The sequence below is a fragment of the Leuresthes tenuis genome, unplaced genomic scaffold, assembly GCF_036924035.1.
Source record: "Leuresthes tenuis unplaced genomic scaffold, fLeuTen1.0.hap1 SCAF_16, whole genome shotgun sequence".
In the NCBI taxonomy this organism is placed as follows: domain Eukaryota; kingdom Metazoa; phylum Chordata; class Actinopteri; order Atheriniformes; family Atherinopsidae; genus Leuresthes; species Leuresthes tenuis.
In genome coordinates this window covers 16711569-16733146 of record NW_027325370.1, presented here as the reverse complement: position 1 = coordinate 16733146, position 21578 = coordinate 16711569, and the positions used below count along the sequence as shown (strand labels likewise).

At 39.1% G+C, this 21578-nt stretch overlaps 1 protein-coding gene across 1 annotated transcript in view; it reads left to right on the top strand.

Annotated features, from left to right (window-relative positions):
• cpne9 (copine family member IX) overlaps nt 1-21578 on the top strand; it is an 81453-nt gene that overhangs the window by 29583 nt on the left and 30292 nt on the right. Inside the window, exons 4-6 of the mRNA XM_072367140.1 lie at nt 4948-5051; nt 5221-5260; nt 6504-6583. Coding sequence (XP_072223241.1) covers nt 4948-5051; nt 5221-5260; nt 6504-6583 — 224 coding nt within the window. The remainder of the gene's footprint in view (nt 1-4947; nt 5052-5220; nt 5261-6503; nt 6584-21578) is intronic.

Below are 21578 nucleotides of genomic sequence, written 5' to 3'. Positions count from 1 at the left end.
GTGAAACAACCTTTTTTCTATCAATATCTTATATTTTCATCTAGCTAAAAGGCCTTTTTTGCAAAGAGGACTGTCTTTATAAATAATATAAATGTGTGTGTGTGTGTGGGGGGGGGGGGGGGGGGGGGACTTACAAGAGACCACTGAGAATGTTGTTGTATAAAATCTTAACTGTCAGCCTCTGTGCTTGTCAATGTAGCCACTGTACGCATTCAAACTGAGGAATTAACAGTAAAGGCTGAATGATAAATAAATTAAAAGGATTTTATAATTTCATGATGTTAGATCAAGCAAATGCCAACCATGTCTCAGAGAAAGAAGGAAAAGAAGGAGGACTCTTAGGCCTCTTCTTGCCATTTCCTCCCCTGCCACAGTTGTAAATCAGGGTTTGTTCCATCCGTTTCTTTTTCTTTGAATTACAACACTTTTTGTTTCCCCCCGGTTTCTCTCTGTCACACAGACACATTTTCATGGCTCATCTCTGAGCCCTATTTTCCTTCATTTGCAGTAATGATGTGCTGAATTTAGTCACTTTGTTTATCCGTTAGAAAATTCAAAGTCAACCATTATGTGTCATTGACGGCTTTGCTACCACTGATCCGCTCACTTCAAGCCACCTCACACCTTTTTATTCCATGTGGGAAGGGCCTAATCAAAGACACAGCGAGAAATGTGCTGCAATCAGAGGAGTAAACATCTTGCTGCCTGCCATAAACATATTGACACCTGAACAGATAATTGAGCTTGGAGGGAAACCTGGAAAATGCTTTAATATGCTTTGGATGTTCTATCCTCATTATGTAAAACTTAATGTGAACAGATTAATTCAATATGAAATTTGTGAGCACATATATGAGCAAGTAGCTAATTTACATTACATCTCCATGCCAAAATCAGCGCAATTAGCATTGAATTGATCATAATACTGTCACCTCATGCCTCTCAGCGGGACACATTCCTTTGTGCTGCTTTTCATCATTTTAACAGGGTGAAATTTCTAATTTTGCACTTCTTTTCTGCCTTTTACGGTTTCAGCTGCACCACACTGTGTACTGAATTTGATACAAGTGTTTCCATTTCTCCCAGTGAATGACAATGATCCTCCACTCACAGGCCCCTGCAAATGAAAAGTGCTCGCTGATTTCGGACCGCAGCACACTGTGTGGGTCTGCATACTCTGGAGCCAGAGTTCAAGGCACAGCGTCGGCAGCATTCAAAACTGTGAAATGTTGTGATGATACGAACTCAATCTAAAGAGGCACTTCACTATTTAGATTTGTTTTTCCAGTTCTGAATTCTATCATACAAATATAAGACGTTGACATTTCTAACATATTTACAGAAATCAACATTTCATGGGCTCTAAATATCTGAACACCCATCCTCTGTTTCCATGTTACCACATGGAATAAATGCTTCTTTTTGGTCTCTTTTGAAAGCAAATGGCAGTGTTGAAGCCAAATGCAGGACTATGGAGAGATAAGAACAGCTGGCAGATGGTCTCAAAGCGTTTTATTTATCCAAAAAAACCTGAGAACACTGGGGAAATAAAGTGGAAATTCACAGGAGAAACACAGGAGGCTTGACACAGGAGATAAGAAAGGATCCAACAAAGACTCAACTGAAAACCAGGAGTCTATATACAGAGGGAACTAATAACAAAAGAAGCAGCTACTGAGGCAATCGGCAAAGCAACTCAGGTTTGATAAGGAGAACTCAGCAGAATAGACATGGGGAAACTACAAAATAAAACATGAAGTAACTAAAGACCAATGAAGAAAATACACCACAGCATAGGAAAATTTAAAAATCCACAATAAGATTCTTCCCTAAACTTTTAGATCCGCTTAATCCAACTCGTGGTCACTTTGGCGTTGGAACCTATCCCAGCTGTCATTGGTCGAGAGGTGGAGTTCACCCTGGACAGGTTGCTACTCCGTCACGGGGCCACATAGAGACAAATGAGACAAACAACCATCCGAATGCTAAATATGTTATAGAAAATGATTAATTTTATCCACTTAAATTTTCATTTGAACAGATGCTTAGATGGTTATAGTTGTGACCTATTAGTTAGAAAACAAAGTCTGGCCACTGTCCGATGTCTGACATGGTCCTAGTCCAAGTTTAATAACAGTAGAAAAAAAAAAGATTAATCTTTTATCAAGTTTCCTTAAAAGTATGTCCAGGTCCTCTCCTTTTTTGGCTTTTAAAGCCTGTGGACTCAGCATGGGAGACCCAAAAGGCATCTTTCAAACGCTGACTAAGCTGACTTTATTCAACATCAGCTCATTAAGAATATTTGAACAATGAGGCACAGCTCCGGGCTTCATGGTGAAATTATGCATCTGCGTGAACTTATTGAAGAAATTATGTTTTTTGAGCCTGAAGTTTTACTGAACTGGATTCTCTGGACCTTTGTCAATGAAAAAAGATCATTTTTGTCAAGAAAGCATCAATCAGGAGGCTTTATATGTGATTTGATTATATTTTGTGTGGTTTGTTGTGGTCACATGAATCTAAATTCTTTGCATCAGTTGAATCGGCCGAATCTCAACTTTCCAGCGTTATGCACCAACTTACACACGGCATTTGTGTACAAAACGAAAGTGTGTAGAAAACAGCTGGCGCTCTTTTTATGGGTTAGAAAGGAAACTAATCAGAGGAGGTCAGCTCACCTTAATGGCTACATATTGACAATTTCTCAAGGCCCCTCGGCATTTCAAATCAATTAATCTGGACATCTTTAGCACCAGTTAGTAGGCATGCGAGATAAACACACAAACAGTGTATTCCATCATCATTAACGAACAACTTTACTAATTTAATGAAGTTTTCTAAAACAAGTCCCAGTCTTTTCCTTAACTAAATCAAGTAGTGTCAGTCCCTAACTTAATCCTACTCAGGAAATTGGCTCCCTGTTGGCTCATCTCAGCAGCCCTCACGCTTGAGTGAGAATCTCTTAAACTGCACCTGCATTTTCAACTATTTGCTAATAAAGTTTGTGATGTATCAATGGCAGAAATCTGCTTAGTAAGCTAAAAGAAGTGCCAAATCCATCCATGACAGCACTAAGGACTATAAATATCTGGAAAACCTCAATTATGAAAACCTCTATGATAAACAGGTTAAAAAAAAGACATTCTACACTATGGTTTATATTTAAACTCCATTTCACTCATTCAATCAAACTGAACGCAAATCTCACCAACAGAGCACAACTGGGTACAAAATCTCCTGTTTAACACCATTGCTCTTAAAACAGCTTGCTTAGAGTTAGCTCCTCGTCGTCTAATTTCTGACTCTGAATACATGTCCTCTTGTCATTTTGCTAAAATACAGAGGCCATTTTATTATTCTATACACGCACAACCATTTCCTAATCTGCCCCCATGAGGCTCTGGCACCCATTAACCAACCACATCTCACTGAGATTATAAACTAAAGGCCTCCAAGCCCCAAAATAGAAACACAGCAAGGAAATATCATGGGATTTACCTGCTGGGTCGATATGGCAGGTAGGTTCTGAAGTCCAATACACTCCCCTGTAAGGCTTTAGTAATGGATAGGATGGGGACGCAGCTGATAGCATGGATTATGTGTGCTGGGCACTAAAGACATGAATCCAGGTATTGAAGCTGGGGCGAGGCAGTGCTGAGATCAATAGCTCATTACACGATGCTGTCGGGCCAGGCCGCGGAGGTGACGCCAGCAGTCCGCTGGGGGGAATTACTGGTGTGATTGTCAGGGTGATGGAGAGATATGCCATAGCTAAGGAGAGAGGATAGGAGCGGGCCTCTGTGCTCACTCTGAGGGGAGCGCTGGTTCAAATCTCAGATTTCTCTGGGGACCCAGGATTTAATACATGCAGCTCAGCATGATTCAGTGTGGCCACATCTTTGTGAAGGAGATATTGTATTAATTGATTACGTGATCAGATTGTAATAATACAAGGATAACATGATATTCTTCTCAGCCCAATACTTTGTTCAGTTCTAATAACAATAGTGTCGAGTCACAGGAAATTAGAAAGTACACACACTTTCAGTTCCCAAAGGTTTATATATCACGAGAAAAAAATTTAAAAGAAAATTCATCTGGTTCTTGTCAGGTATTAAAATGAAATAAATACAACTTCATATTAACAAAAACTGGACTAAAATGCATAAACGGTGTGTCAAAAACCCTTACTGCTTCCACAGAAATTTAGAAGGTATCAGCCAGGTGCTGCTAATCAAATGCACTTATTCAATCAATCATCAGCAAGTGTAATTATCGCTCTTTGCTAGTTGTGAGCATTCAGGTGATCAGTGAGAAAGATTATTCACAGGTGAAAAGCATTCAAGATAGCCATTAATCTTCCCAGGAGTGAACGTCCCACCAAGTTCACCTCAAGGTTAAAAACCCAGGAGCTACATCTCAGACTCTACAGGCCTCAGTTAGACAGCACATTTAGAAACAGACTGAACAAGTGGCTTCTTTGGGAGGGGTTGAAGGAAAAAAGCCTTTTCTCTCTAAAAAGAACATGGCAGCACAGCTTAGGTTTGCAAAGTCACATCTGAACAAACCACAAGACTTCTGGAACACTGTACTTTGGACAGACCAGATGTGGGGAAAGTGGAGATGTTTGGGTTGGGACCTTTGTATAAACAGGCACCGCAAACCTCAAAGAACTCAAACAAAGACTTAAAGAAGAGTTAGTCAAAATTCCTCCAGACTGATAACGGCATACAGAAAATGATTACTCCAAGAGGAAGATTTTCACAGTACAATGTGTTTTGTGCTGTTGCTCATCTGAAATTTGATTTGCTTAAATTTGACACCTGATAAGGACCAGTTTGGCACTTAAATCCTAGAACTGAAAGATGTTGTGCTTTCTTTTTCACATGATTTTACTGTAATCATTGCTGGCATAACCACCAATAACCCCCTGTTATGTTATTGTAGTTCGGCAGGACAGAAGTAATCGATAACACTCGGAATCCAGACTTTGTGAGGAAATTTGTCCTGGACTTCTTCTTTGAGGAGAAACAGAATCTAAGGTTTGATGTGTGAGTATGTCTTTCTTTTTCTTCTTCTTTTTCAACGCCTTCAGTTAAACTGTTAAACCTTTCACTTTAAACTTGCTGTAATTTACTGACGTTTTTCACATTGAAATGAAAATGATAATCCTGTATGTTTTTGCTAAATATCCCCAAGTGAGTGATTTGTTTCTTGCAGGTACAATGTGGATTCGAGAAGCTGCAACATATCCAAACACGTAAGTCAAGTAGGCCATGGTGCCCTTAAATGACAGCTTTGATTTACAGCTGACTGCTGATCAGCTTTCAGATGCCTCAGGTTATTTAGCAATAGTTAGTGCTGTAGTTTATTTGCTGTAAATATGTCAAGCAGTGGTTGTTCAGTGAGAGTAATATCTGTTTTTAAACCATTACAAATCTGTTCGGTGACAATCTATTTTTTATTCTTGTCCTTCCTTCCAAATGAATCTCTTTGGAGAGCAGAAGGTGAGTGTTTCCACTTACATATGTTTGGCCTCATGAGTCCTGCTCTTATCTTTTGTTCATTTCACCTTTAATTTTTTTCCTGGAAAACTCAGCGGTCCCACATGAAACTTGCAATTTTGTTGGTGTGATTCATACACTGTGATTTTATTGTATTTTTCTCCCATTCTTTCATCAAATTTCATCACGGACAAACGGCAACACCTGGGAAGCTTCCCCCGTTGTGTTGTGCCACATTTTGTCTGTCTGCATTTTCTCATTGGCTCAGGTAAAAGCAACTTTCAGAATTCCACTTCACAGCGAAGGCAGCTGTTGTTTGAAGGCAGTGTACTACTGTGCATGTCAGGGTATTTGCACCGGCCGCGCATGTTCAGTTTTGCGGGACTCACATCCACACCCGCTCTCGCCCACGCACCACAAACATCAGCTCTCAGCTCTCGGTACCGCGTGTTTTTTAAAAAAAATTTTACGCCATGTCATCTCAGCTTTTTTATGTTGCCATATGTTTTATTCTGTACCGCGTTGGAGAGGTTGCACTCTTTAAATTGTGTTCCTAACTGTATATGCTGAACAAATGGGGAAACATTCTCACTTTACATGCAGCTAGGCCCATTTAAGAAGCAGCTGAATTACGCGGCCCTGAAGGACCGCTTAAGCTTGACCTAATTGGTTCAGTGAATGTTCACGCAGATGGTTGAATTAAACTGTAAAGTTAATGTTTAATTTAAAATGGCACTTCACTAAGATGAGATTGAACTTTAATGACTAATAGTTTAATATCTCTGCTGCTCTCCCCATTGATTTTGCATTTACTTGTAATTGCTGTTGAGCTTTTTACAGCTGTGCTGTTACAGGGCGGATTCTCCTGTTGCTAACACTGATGAGCAATACTTTTCAGAACTTTTTTTTTTTTTTCAATATTTTACTTTTGAGTGGTCGAACTGTTTCTCAGCCTTGTCACGCAAGTGCTAATCTGTCTTTTCTACCATTATCCCTGCTAAGGACTTTCTGGGCCAGACCTTCTGCACTCTTGGAGAGATCATCGGCTCCTCAGGGGGACGGCTCGAGAGGACACTATCGTAAGTGCCTAACGTCCTTTTTTATTGTCTCTGTAAAATTTCTGGCCCTCTGTTTTGGTCTGGTGTTTTTTGTCCAGGTATTTGAATATAAATTATGCACATAAATAATTTCTTCAGCTGAGCAGAATTAAATGAATCCCGTCTGTCTTTTGTTGCATGTTTTTTTGTTTGCTGATATGCAAAACAACATTATATGAGCCATCTCTCTGAAGCAGTGTATAGGCTCACCCAGTTTAAATAGCCTCACCTATTATATTGTTAGATGAGAGAAGAGAGACTCGACATCCTGTCGCATCACTGGACACTGAGCTGTTGTTTCTGAAGTTGTTTTCCTCTTGGTGTAGCACTAAACTGTGATGAAAAAGAAACCAAAACACTTTTCTTTTTTAGATTTAAAGAGTGTGAGTTCAAACCTTTAGTTCCACTGCTTGTCTGCAGTGTTGGGTAACATCCTGCATTCACAGGTAAGAAATGCTCAGAGAAAGAAAGAGATGTGAAGTCAGAGATGTCATGAACCAGATTTGAACCCGTTTCATGGTAAGCGCAGTGTCTGTTGCTTTGTCTGGCTGTTCACTGGAGAGTTCATCAGAAAGTTCAGGGACAGTTTTTTTTTTTTTTTTTCCAGCAAAGATGTTCTGACTCTAAGTGGAAATCAAATGCTGTGTAATGTTAGCTTAACAAGCGTAGCAGCTGCCCGAATAACTGAAAATAAATCATTTAGTGGTTCTTTAGTTTGTGTTGTACTTGTGGCAGTGCAGCAAATTAAATTCCCTGACAAAATAAAGCGGTATAGATTTGCCAATCTCATATATTGAGTTGTGAATCAACTGGTTTGAAAGAGATAGGAGGTAGCTGCACCAGCTGCAGCTGTGTTGTTCTCTGAAGTTTCCCAGGCGGCAGCGAAATGTGCACCATCAGGTAGTCGCCACCACCCGTGATGGTGGTTGGCTCGGCTGAGCTGGAAATATCCAACAAAGTGTCACAACTTTTATGTAGGCGAATACACTGTGCTTAATTTCAGTGACGCAACCTCAGTCATTTTATATTTAATAATTTTCTTGCTGAATGTTTTCTCTTCTGCTTCTTCTTTTGTGTCTTTATCACATGAAGACCAGAGGTGCCTTCTAGATGTAGGAATGGGACCATTCATATTGCATCAGGTCTAAATGGGTTAAAATGTTGGAAAGCTCTTTACCCAGAATCTTTATGCACATCATTACATGTCTTGTTTCTTGTTTCTGCCTAGAACCAAAACATATTTAGATTATTATAATTTGAAGCAGAAAAGACTAACTTAATGGTAATTAATGCCATGTTGTTGTTTTTTTTTTTAAACGGTCACACTTCTGCTTTCTACTTTTAATACTTAAAACAAATATTATTTAAAGTCCATGCCACCACATTCTGTGCACTGAATGTATAATTTAGAATATGAATTCATAAATTCAAGGTTAATTTAACAGCCTATCCAGGAGCTTCTGTTAACAAGATCTCACAGTTGTGTCTCGTCTCACTCTGTCATTGTACAGACTTGTCTGTTATCACCAGACAGAAGTTTGACATACTTTCACAATATGATCATTTAACTAGTTGCCAAATTTTCACTATGATTTCTAGTTTTTGTTCAAGTACGCCAGTGACTAACTGGTAGAATTAAAAGCAAAGCCTATACAAATACAATCTAAAAGTCCACAAAATTTAAATTGTCTTTTTTGTGACATTCACTTTAAATTTGCCAGACAGTTATAAATGTGGCTGCTGACACTGACTTCAGCTGGTTGAGTTGAAGAGTCTCGTCTGCTGGGGCAAAGTTTATGGCCCCTGCAGCTGCCCCCTGTCGACAGCACTACTGAAATGTTTTAAAAAGCTTATCAAGCTCAGACAGACCAAACAATCAGTCCGCTTTCAGCTCAAATCCCACAGACTTTGTTGAGCGAGCATCTAAGACAATGACAGAGGGGGAGTGAATTAAAGGTGACACCAATGCTCGAAAGCAGATACAAAAATAGCCATTAAAACCTGACATTTAAGTCATATCAAATCCTTTGTTGGGTCTTCTTGTAACCATGCAAACAAAGCACTTCCACCTCACCCCCTCCACATTTCTTAAATTCTTTATTTTTTTATCAAATGGATTTTTGAGATGGAGGCGATCACTCAAGCTCATCACAAACCACCTATAATTTCCATGTGATTAATTATCTTTCCTCTGTATCCATTAATAGCATTCACCTTGAGGAGTTAAAGGTTACATACAATAAGATTGCCGTGTGAAGGATTTCTACGGTAACTGATTGGTAATTTAAGGTGGATACCAGAGCTCAAAGACTTTTGGGGTTTTCCAACACAAAGTCAGATTTTTCCCTCAAATGAAGGTTTGGCTAAATATAAAAGTCTGTGTAAATTATTCAAATCATATTTTCCCATAAATGTACTTAAATCCCAAATAATATCAGCTGTTTTACTCGGTCTTGTAAACCTACAACTACTCTTATATTTGAAATATATCTGATGTTTGGTACAAGACGTTATTTAGTAGCCTAAAGACGCTGAACAGTGGGAACAAAATGGTTTATCTATACTGCTGTATTGCTCGTAATGTAATACTTAAATTCAGTATTCTTTGTAAAGAAGTGTATTATTGCCAATAAGTTTTTCCCTACAGACTTTTCGTGGGATACAGAAAGCTATGGCCTGATATTTGTTTTGGAGCAAAAGTGTCATCACGTGAAAAAGTTAACTCCATCAATGGACAGACGGCGGTGTGAGTCATTTAAAAAGTGCCGTGTTTTCATGCAAAATGTCAGCTTTCTCCCCAGAATTCGACTCAGGCCGAACTAGTTCTTGAAGTATATTTATTTTTCCTCCCTGTCCTCGTTTAAAACTTGTGTTTATGTTGTAGCTCTTACGTCGTTACCTTGATAGGAGCTGTCTTAATTTGCTGCAGAAGGTTAGAATACATATGCATAGAAAACAAACAAATGGTGGATTTCTCTGATATTTAAACTGTTTTTTCATCCTATTAAGCTTGAGATGGTTCTGAAAACCCTTTCACTTTTTTACTGTCTTTGCTGGCAGATATAATCCCTGGTTCCTTCCTGGCAAAGCTCAGTCATTTGCTGTTCAGTGGACTACCCTTCTGGCAACAAGAGCTTGGTTAAGAAAGCTAAATTAGATAATCGACTGGCAGCTCTCCTCTTGTAATAACAACTTCTCTGCAATTTGGAACCCGAAAGCATTTTTCAAAGTATGCAAAACCTTTAAAAGTTCCTGTATTTCAAGATTTATTTGACCTAAAGTTTGTAAGCATGGCCTAAAATAAAGAGATGTCTATAAACAACTTATATTAGAAAATTACTCTAATCTATTATTTATTAAGATAAATGATCCAATATTACATGTCCGAATGGCAAAACGGTCAGTTGGGTGTGAGAGGGCTCCCTGCTTTATTTAAGGAGCAACTATCTATCTTAACACATTTATGGAGCCATATCAAAGTATGAACAACATCAGAAAGAGTTTCTAATCCTCATCGGGTTGGAAAAGGAAACTCATTCTTGTTCCCGCTTGTCACAAAAGGCCACTTGGTCAGAAAACCCCTCAGATCAGTTTTCAACTAACACGTCCATTTTAGTGTTAATTTTCAATTTGCAGGGAGCTGCGTGTTGCCAGATATCCCTCTGTGTTGGTAAGAGATGGAAGTCGAAGAAGAGGAAAGAACACTGTTTCACTTCCTTTTATAAAAAATTAAATACATTTCATTGGAAAATCTTATTTTCCTCATTACCTTGGTGCTGCCTCTGACGAGTATTACGTTACCAGGTTAGGAAACTGGTAACGTAATGTAAAGTGACGCTTTGTGGGTATCTTTTGTATTCAAAATGGACGCATCACGCTCCTGACCAAGTGACCAATTTCAAATGAGAACAGGTTGGAAAAGGTTACTAGTTTCTCCCGTTAGAAAATTAGATCCAAAGTACAAAAAAAATGGTACAAATGGAGGAGATTGAAAACCACCAACAAACAGAAAGAACTTCAAAAGTCAGTTGTGCTAAAGTAGTAGTGAGGTCAAAAAGTATTAAAGTGAGCAGGTTGGAAGTCTGATGGAAAATTGTTTTGTAAATGGATGACACCAAATTAAAAACTTCTGATTTAGATAAGGAGTTGTGTTTGGAGAAAGGAAAGTGCTGCATTCCAGAAATAAAAACAGTAGCCCCTTTGTGAAATGTGGTAGTATCATCGTTGGATCATGGATGATTTGCCAGGATTTTTGGAACAATGAATTCGGAATCCTCAAAGAAAATGTAAAAAAAATCCAACTTTGAGTTCAATCTAACGAGAAAGTAGGTCACACAAGGAAATGACCATAAGCCCTCAAGTCGCTCTACCAAAGAATAGTTAAACAGGAGTAAAGTTTTAGAATTTCAATCTGACAGAAGTGTTGTGGAAGGATGTAAAATGAGCAATTCTTACAAAGAATCCTGTCACTGTCCAATAGTTCAAGCTGTTCTGTTTAGAGCAATGATTTGAAACTCCAAAGCTGCAGGAATTGGACATATTTTCTTCACTCGCAGATATGTAATAGTCTAATTTAGTCTCATCTGTTTTATTGGGTTCTTATCTACTTTTAGAATATCATGAAAATCTGCGGCTTCAGATAATTTTTCTGAAGCCTTTTATAAAAAGACTAAAGGATTCATAACTTAAAGCACAACTGTAATCAAGATTTTGGATACAAATTTAGCAGGAAAAAGCCATTTACTTTATAAAAAGATGATGTAAAGCTGTCAATAATAGAGAACAAAGTCACCCTGGCAGTGTGTGTTGTAATCTGAGCTTCTGTGTTCAGTGGTGTGGAGCTTGAACTGGTCCATTTCTGCAGTTAGGGGCTCAGCTGATTTTTAATTCACCAACAAAGTCATATTCTTTGACAAAACTGCCCCCCCACAAAGAGTGTGGTATTGGTGTAGCTCCCCAGAGAAATTAATTGAATTACACATTATTTGTCCTAAAGTTAAATGATATTGTTACAGTGTTCATTTAAAAAAAAAAAAAAAAAAAAAAAAAAAGAAGTGCTGAATGTGCTGTTGGAAGGCTCCAAGTTGGGTTCCACATCTGGACTGATTCTGCTTGTTTTGGTCTTTGAATGCTAATTTTCTGGTGCATCTTATCATAAATAATCTTGCATATTCATCACTGCTGTTTACATAAGAAGACTGCATAGATTTCCTCCTACAAAGATATTGTGAGAATATCATCTCATTATAAAATCAGAAAATCTTTACTGTTTAAGCTTTTCATCTCCACTTAGATTTAAATATAGCAACTGTACTTCACAATCCAGTAACTACTTAACCTGACATCTCTCACACCCACGCTAATCTTGGAAGAACTGGTGTCAAGTAATATGTATTTATATTTTAAATGGAGTGTTAACCACTTATTCTGAATTGTTTTACAGCCCTTAGAAGGTTCTACATCATTACCTGATGTTTTTGAGGATTCTCAAAACAGTCTTAGATGTTGTCTTTTTGTACAAAAAGTAGAAATGGAACAACACAATGAACAACAGCGTAAAAGATGTAGCAAGAAGCTAAAGGAACCAAAAGGGACAACAAGCAGTATTACAGGAAAAAGGCTAAAAATGGAGAGGAAACCAAAACAATGAGAGACCAGCAGAGCACAATCGCAATTCTTGCCATCTGGTCAGTTTCTGTGATGGCTGCCTGCGGGGAATAGACAGCTGTCTGGAGCTTCTGATAGATCAGACACAACAAAAGCCCATGGGTGAGAAACAGAGACGGAGGTATAGAGGTATAGAAAGTAGAAGGGAGGTATGTGAGGGGTGACGAGAAGACGAGGCGAGAAGAGGGATGGGAGAGGAAATCTACTTAATCTTAAAGAAAAGCCGAATTGGTGGTGGGGGGGTGAAAATGTTCAGAAAAGAGAGATGCACAAATATCCTCACATAGGTGGACAGATTGTTCTTCACTGTCCTGTCTATGTGCTGTCATTTATAGGACCACGCATACACACACATACACAGACAAAAAGTGTGTAAAAAGACAACTGCACAGATGCTGTTTCTAGATTTGCATATATTTTAAAAATAAGAACTTCAAAGTGACCATAGGTTGATTATTTTCTTGCATTTGCTCTGGTCGAGCACACAAATCCAGAGCAAGTCCAGAATGTATATGATTCTTGTAGCCTCCTCATGTCGGTGGGTGTTCGTTTTTATAGGTCAACAGTTTTAAAAACGGGCATCATGCTACATGACGAGCTAAGCTCTCCACTTACCTGTGTGTTGCTATAGTAACCGAGGGAGCTATTAGCTGAGGCGGTAAAAGTATAACAATGATCTAAAATACACCCTTTTAAGAAAAAAAAAAAATTAAGTGGAACCGAGTGCTGTGTGTTTGATGAACACCCATACAGTGTGACCACATAACAGAGTATTTTTAAGCTGGAACTCGTGGTAGAGAAACCTAACCCTATATAAACACACCCACATGTATAATGTTCACATTCATCTATGTATCAGAGCAGCCCTGAGCACGTTACAGCTGACACACGAGGGAAAGAAAAGGACAAATCACACATTTTTTAATGTAATTGGAAAAAAAAAAGAGGCCGATGGCGTTCATAATCCCACACGATGCCAGCTGCCCAGATGCAGATTGATGAGGTGGATGGCATACTGAACAAGCTGTCCGAAATCATGCTTTTGTTTCCTTGTTTACGATGGCAAACCAGACTGTGTCAAGAAATTGTACCTGTCTGGGTTTCTGCTGTGAGACAGTGGTCAATATGTCTGTGCAGTATGTCAGGAGGCAGGGTGTGTAATTGGCGCCAGTTGGTAGGATGCCTTCTGCTCTGTCGCTTATGTCATATAGACGGAGACCAGTGCACAAATACAGACCCACAAACTATTGGCAAAAAAAGAAAAAGAATTGTCAGACAAAATAACACATCTTCTGCTCTGTGTGGGGGAGCAAACAGTGGCAGATTGCAGGGATTGCTGCACTACTGATGAGCTGTTGGACAAGTTTGTCTGTTGCAACCCTGTCATATGAAGACAGATTCTCTTAGATTACCAAAACAGTTTTCTCGAAGCAACGTTTCTTTTTTTCATTATGAGTCTGTGTATGGAGTTTGGTGTCAGGTGATCGTTGGTCCGCTCAGTAGTTTGACAAACCAGGAAAGGATTTATCCTAATCTTTTGAATGGCTTGTTCATCTTCAAAACCCTTGCAGATGGTTCTCTCGACAGGACCAAAGTTATTTGCCATTACTGTCGATGTGATTTGAATTGTAACCAGAGTACGTCGAGTCTTAAATATCACTTGTTAGCAAAACACACGGCTGATGCAGAGATCCTCACTCCCTCTCACCAAAGGCAGACCTTCCTTAGTAATTTGCAACGGAGACACCTGGACTACTCTATCTACGGATAGATTAGACACAGTTACAATGTGTGAAACAATTTTCTCAAGGTGCGAATGAATGAACACGTAGGAAAGAATGTTACATTCAGCTCAATATGACCTTCTGCTGTTGCTTGTTGGACGAAGGATGTTCTTTGCAGTGTGTATCAGGACAATTTGTTTTGGGTTGTTGATATAAAAATAAAATGAATTTGCATAAAGAACGCATATTTGTCTGCTGCCATGCTGATTATTAAAAAATATCTATCTAAGGTACATTTAGAACATGTTAAAATATGTATTAAAACATATTTTTGTATATATATATATATATATATATATACATATATATATAATGTGTGTATGAATGTGAAACAAAGCAGGAATAAAAAGGTAGAAAAGTCTCGAGAGGTGAACAAAGCTGAACAGGTGAAAACAACCCCAGAACTTTTGTTCTCCTTCTAACAGATTTGCCTTCGTTGGTGTTTGTACTTTAAAATCCTGCTTTCGTTTTCCTCTTTACATTGTGGTTAAAGCTCCGTCGGCACCAGAGCTGCTGTCACTGTGGGGCCTATGTTTCTTGGCCACCCACTCCACGCCAGCGGCAACTTTAAAACACCGGCTCTTGCTATCTTTGTGTATATTCAACTGCAGCTCTCTGGCATGAAGCTACTGTTAGCAGTGTTACAGATCAATAAATGTACAGGATTTTGCTAACTTCAGCATTCCCTGAACCTCTCTTGGGATGACATGTCTGTCTGTCAGTAGGTTAAACCACCTCAGTGTTTTAAAACCACTCAGCGAAGATACTGATGAGGATAAAAAATCATGGATTCTGGTAATCTCAGGGCAGCGTTGCTTGAAGGTTTATGAACCCTTCTGAGTTTCCTGCATTAAATTGACCCTAAAACAACACTAGGTTTTCATATAGGTCCTAAAAGTTGATAAATGGGAAAATGATAAGCTTGGCAATTTGCTTTGAGGAAAATGATCCATCATTATGTGTCTGTGAATGAAAAAGTAAACATCTGCTCTCAGTATCAGACCAAATAATGCTGCTCCTCTTTGAGCAGGGACACCTCCCAATAAAGATAACTGTTGATCAGTCAGGAATTTTAACCTTCTTCTCTGCACAGAACAGCTTAAACTCTGGGGTTTTGGTGGGTCCAGTTTGTTTAACTGGGTTGCCTCGATCTATGTTTAGGACTCATGTGAAACAGTCATGATTTTTTTGGGTCATATTTTTGCAGCAATTTTTCAAAAATGAAAGCCTTTGCAGACACGAAGGTATCCTTCCGTTGTTACACATATTTTTCAAAGAAAGGACAAATCTACCTTTCTAATTCTGCCAGAAGATTGGCATCGTGTCAGTATGAATTCTTGCAACATCCACTGCAGGTGAATGCAACAGAAATGCATGAAGGATGCAAAGAGGGAGTACTTTAAGCACTTTGTGGCCATGTCCCAAGTCTCTCCCAGTTGGGCTTGTTTAGTTTTTCAAAAAGAGCAGAAATGTATGTTATGTGTGCACTTGGGACACTGACTTACATCTTGCAGCCCAGCTCAAATGAGCCTCACTGTGCATACAGACCTGAACTTGTTGCAGTCATTATGATGTGGGTACACACCAAACACACACAGCATTTCTGTTATTTCTTCTATGCATTCACACACATTCATACACCGATGGACATGGGGTCCGGTGTCTTACACTTTGACATATGACCCAGGGAATCTGGGAGTTGACCCACCGACCTTCAGATTGATAGAAAACTACACTTCCTCCTGAGCTCCAGCCCACTTAGGTGCTACTGCCTCTACATTATTATGTTGGGGAGGATTTTGATTGATTTAAGGACCTTAAAGTCCCAAAAATCCCTACCACCACCACACACGAATCAGAACAGCACAGTTCTTAATCTTTCTACACATTCTAGCAATTATTTATAAGTATAATGAGAAGTCAAGTCAAGTTTGTCTGAGCTTCGCATGTGATACGCACAAAGCTTGCACACATTTATCAGATGTAATGAATTATATGACTCAGGTATGTTTAGTAATATTTGTCCCATCGGTGTCATCATGGTGGCTCTGTAATGAACAGCTTTCTGAAGAAGCAAAGCTCTTCTTTAAGTCCCTGTTACTTAGGAAACACGAGAATAATTTGATAGATAGTCTTCTGTGCCTCTACTTATGTCGTATTTACTTTAAAAATAAGCAGACAAAACCCACTGACCTCTAAATGTCATGGGTGCTTTAGTTTTTGTCAGTTTCTTGTCCATTCTCATTTACCTTTTCATTTGCCAGATACCAGGTGAGAGTGTCAGCCTAAAAATTACAATCTGAGCCATAAAACCTGTGCTAAATCTGTCTCCTAATATTGTCACACACACACACACACACATATGTCCCCTGTGGTCCTCGTCCTCCAGCACTGGCACCTGCCATCTGGCGTGGCGGTTCAGGACTCATCTGGCCTGCCCTGCTGTGACGAGCACAAAGACGAAACACTTCTGCTCTTCTTCTGGAGAGAATGTTAAACTTCAAACCTCACATCAGATGTAAGACAGTTGAACATGCCCCTGCAAAAAAACCCAAAAGGAGTGATTCACGTGTCCTCGTCACGTCACATCAGAGCACCTGTCTGACTTCAGGCTCGGCAAATTATCCCGAGGCAGTGAGTCTTGCTGTGTCCGTAAATGTGTTGAGGAAATACAGTTGATACAAAAAGATGCTTATCAGTTCCAACTTTCCCTTGAAGAGGATCAGCCTCGCCATCACTAGCAGATGAATCAGAACTGAAGATCTTCCAACTGGCAAGAATTAGTTGCTACTTTATCCTGTAAATCAAAGATGTGTTTGTTTATGCCTCTGAGCAAGCAGAATTTAGCTTACAGCTAGTTTCCTTTTGGCAGCCTAGAGCGTCTTGGCAAATAATGTGACAATGTTTTACAGCCACAAACAGAAAAAGCATCGTCTAATCTGTTAGCTTCGCTGTTTGTTTAAACAACAAAGGACTCACAGTAGGAAGAATCAGTATCTGGACTTAGGAATGAGACACAAAACATTAGCCTGTTATTGTTGACATAATGTATCAGCCTAAGTTTTATGTGCACATGAGGTTCATCATTCATGAATGATCTTTTAATGTTATTCCTCATTCTGTTATGATTATCACACATGACTTCGTGGTACCCCAGAAGCACCCTTAAATCACCCACAAAGTCAGCTAAAATGCTGTTAAGATCCTCAGATAATTATCAAAGCAACAAAACAAAGAACTCGCATTTTTTTTGGTTTATAATAATTTATAGATATATAGGTTTATAGTAATTTGATTAGTCATGGCTCCAGCTGTCCAGAGGAATCTGATGTTTTTGTGTCATCATCTCCAGAGTTTAGATGATTGATAGGGACAAATATATTTGGACTCAGTCCGATATTGAAGGAGGACGCCGTAATGTCTGCAGTGTAATCCAAGAGGCAATTCTCCATGTTGATAAAGTCAATAAAAGTACTTATTTTTATTGTCATCTTGCACAGATGTTAGCTGAAATTTCATCCATCCATCCATCCTGCCCACTTTATCCTATTAAGAGCCACGAGAGACTGCAACCTATCTGAGTTGTCATGATATGGGATCCACCCTGGATGGGATGAACATAAATAACTTTTAAATGATCTGTGAGCAGCAGATTGCTCAGATTTTAGGGAAAGGAGTCTACTTGAGGAAAAACTGCTTTGGTTCAGTCTGACCTGCAGTGGTCAAAGTGTTCTTGGTCAAAACTTCCAACAAGCCGGTCTACATGGCACAATGCAGGACAGGAGTGTTTTTATCCATATGTAGCATAGCAAGTCCTTCAGAACTGGTCTTTAAAGCTTTGTGGGGTGTTGTGTTGTTGTTTTTGTTTTTTTTTAACCTTTTAGATAACAGTAAGCTATGTTCTCGCTCATGTTTTCACTGGCGTGAGAATTCGGAGCAGGACTTCCTGAGGTCAACTTCTGTTACATGTTACATGCACTATTTCGGAAGGAATCCTATGTATAATATTGCCAAACTCCTACAAGAATCTGAGCCCGTCAGTTGCTAAAAGAAGCACCTTCACCTTGACACAGACAGTAATATTATTCTGCAGCAGTGCTCGATACTGAATCACTTCCACTTGCTTTTGTTCCTATCATTCATAGACTCTGAGAGAGTAAAATAAAGACCAGGTTTAAAAATATCAGAATTCTAATGCAGACACTCTGGGACACCTGAAGCAAAAGGAAAATGACAAAATCTGTGTGACATGGACCTACGCAGCTGTGGAAACCATGTTGCTCTGCTCTCACTAAACGGCCCTAATGGGATCCAAAGCTCGGTCACCATCCAGCAGTGAGTGCATACCACTGCCATCAGCTTTGCCCCGTTCAACAGTCAGTCATAGAGGCCCCGCCATCTACAGGTGCAGCCACTTATCCTGATTCATCTCCACTTCCTCCCTCCTCAACAAACAGTAATGCTGCTAACAGCAATTGCTGAAGTACTAATAACAGAAGCAGCAGTAGAGTAGCTGAAGGTTTTTAGGCCGGACCTTGATAACAACACTGTGTAAGGGCTGTAGAATATTTTCTCTGCACAGTGGCTCTGTGTTTCCAGAGCCACTAAAAACAGCTGTAATTAAACCTCTGCTGAAAAAGGACAATCTTGACAAGACGCAAATGAACAACTACAGGCCCATCTCAAATATCCCATTTTTAAGTAAGATCATTGAAAAAGCAGTTTTTCAACAGCTTAATTACTTTTTAACACAAAATAACTGCTATGATACCTTCCAGTCAGGCTTTAGACAGCACCACAGCACTGAGACTGCTCTGACCAAAGTGTTTAATGACATATGTCTGAATGCAGACAGTGGAAAAATGTCAGTCTTAGTTTTACTGGATCTCAGTGCTGCCTTTGATACAGTTGACCACAATATATTACTCAAACGACTGGAGAACTGGGCTGGTCTTTCCGGAACTGTACTAAACTGGTTTAAAACATACTTAGAGAACAGGAAGTACTTTGTGTCAATAGGTAACTTTACATCTGAGCAGACAAGAATCACATGTGGAGTTCCCCAAGGTTCCATCCTGGGAACTCTTCTGTTTAACATCTACATGCTCCCACTGGCACAGAGTATAAAAAACAACCAAATAAACTACCATAGCTATGCAGATGACACACAGATGTATATAACAATGTCACCAGGAGACCGAGGGCCTGTACAGGCCCTTGGAAAATGCATTGAGGAGATTAATGACTGGATGTGCCACAACTTCCTCCAGCTAAACAAAAACAAAACTGAGGTAATTGTCGTTGGAGCCAAAAATAAACGATTGAAAGTCACCACAGAGCTTCAATCTATAAATCTAAAAACTACCAACCAGGCCAGAAATCTGGGTGTAGTGATGGACTCAGTCCTAAATTTGGACAAACACATTAAGGCAATAACAAAGTCAGCCTACTATCACCTTAAGAATATATCAAGGCTAAAAGATCTGATGTCTCAGCAGGACCTGGAAAAACTAGTCCATGTATTCATCTTTAGTAGGCTTGATTATTGTAACAGCATCTTTACAGGTCTGCCTAAAAAGTCAGTTAGACAACTGCAGCTCATCCAGAACTCAGCTGCTCGAGTCCTCACTAAGACCAAAAAAGTGGAGCACATCAGTCCAGCTCTGAAGTCTTTACACTGGCTGCCTGTCCATCAGAGGATAGACTTTAAAGTTCTGATGCTGGTCTATAAAGCCCTGAATGGTCAAGGACCAAAATACATCAGTGACCTCCTGACCCACTATGAACCTTCCAGACCCCTCAGGTCACCTGGATCCGTTTTTTTATCAGTTCCCAGAGTCAAAACCAGACATGGAGAAGCTGCATTCAGCTTCTATGCTCCACATGTCTGGAACAAACTCCCAGAAAGCCTCAGATCAGCTGAAACACTCAGTGTATTTAAGTCCAGGTTGAAGACACACCTATTTTCAGCTGCATTTGAATAAGCTTGAGTTTCAAAACGGAATCATGTTTTAACTATTGATTTTATCTTTCATATATATAATTTTTTCTGATTTTATCTATTGTTCTTATTTCTTTCTTTTGTTTAAATTTTAAATCATGCTTTTTATTTCTTCTTTTTTAATGTCTCTGTGAAGCACTTTGAATCACCTTGTTGTTGAATTGTGCTATACAAATAAACTTGCCTTGCCTTGCCTATTGTTCCAGCATAGGGGAAAACACACCAGCGTTAATGGGACTAACATCCTGTAAGATATGCTGTGTACATCATTATTAGGCAGGAGTGTTCTTATCTCATTATTAATTTCATGCACATCTTCTAAAGCATATAATTTTATTCAGTTTGATCCTTTTCAGTTTTTTTTGTATGCATAATCACCAGGTGGTTTCATTACCTCAGGTAATTTTCACTGACAGTGAAAATTTAATTAATTAAAGTACTGAAGTTGTGACCTGCAGACAATCAAACATTTTGTTTGGAAACACACGGAGAACAAAAGGCTGTCCTGACTCAGTTATTTCATTCTGGATTCGGTCACTTGTTAATTTTAGTCTGTTCTCTTATTTAATCTTTTTCCACCCACCAAAGGTCTCCTGTGTTTTGCTGCTTTTGCCCACAGCCTGAAACTTGCACATTCTGTCTGTTCCCAGTTAGCTGAACTGCTTCTGCTTTCCTTATGACCCTCAGTTGATTTAAATCTCAACCTCTTCCTACAGCTCTTTGGATACATTTTTGTGGATAGTGATATATTCCAAACTAACTAATCTACATAACACAATATTTATATTTTTTGCATAAGCATGTGTTCATCTTTCTTAATCGAGCTAATATGTGTCTAAAGTTTTTTTTTTTCATGTGCATTACCTATCCGAACAGTGCAAGGGCTGCCTTCGATCATTTTATTTATTGATGTTGAAACAAACTTAAAAAGTGTTTTTACACAGTGTCCATCAAAGTTTTGGCCTGTGTTTCATGCCTGTTCACGTGTCCTGACTGGACAGTAAACCCCTTATTTATTCATCTGATTTATCTAAAATATACGGAAAGTTGCCAAAAAGTCTGTGATCTGATGGTTCCTCATGTAATTTGAGTACTTCATACATGAGGGTGAAGCTCTTTTGCATTTGCAGAGTACAAGTTTTCAAGCACCTTGAATTGGATTATATTATACCAATTATTCAGTGTTTTTCATACAGTTTTTCCTGTGTTTTGGGTCCCGCTTTGAGCATTAAAGGAGAAAATGAACTGTACAACATCCTCCTCTGCCACTGTATCTCACATCCAGTTTTAATTAGTAAATTCTTTGAATGTAACAATCATAATTTGTACAGTAACTGGTAATCAAAGCTGTCAGATTTAAGCGAATAGTGCAACATCTCTCTCTGAGATTAAGTGGACCAGCAGTAGATTGCTGCAAGGCAGACATACCTAACATCAGATTACTCAAGTAAATATTCTTACCTTCTCTTTACCACCACAGTCAAATTTATGTGAGAAGACCAAAACGGGATTATGTTTCAGAGTA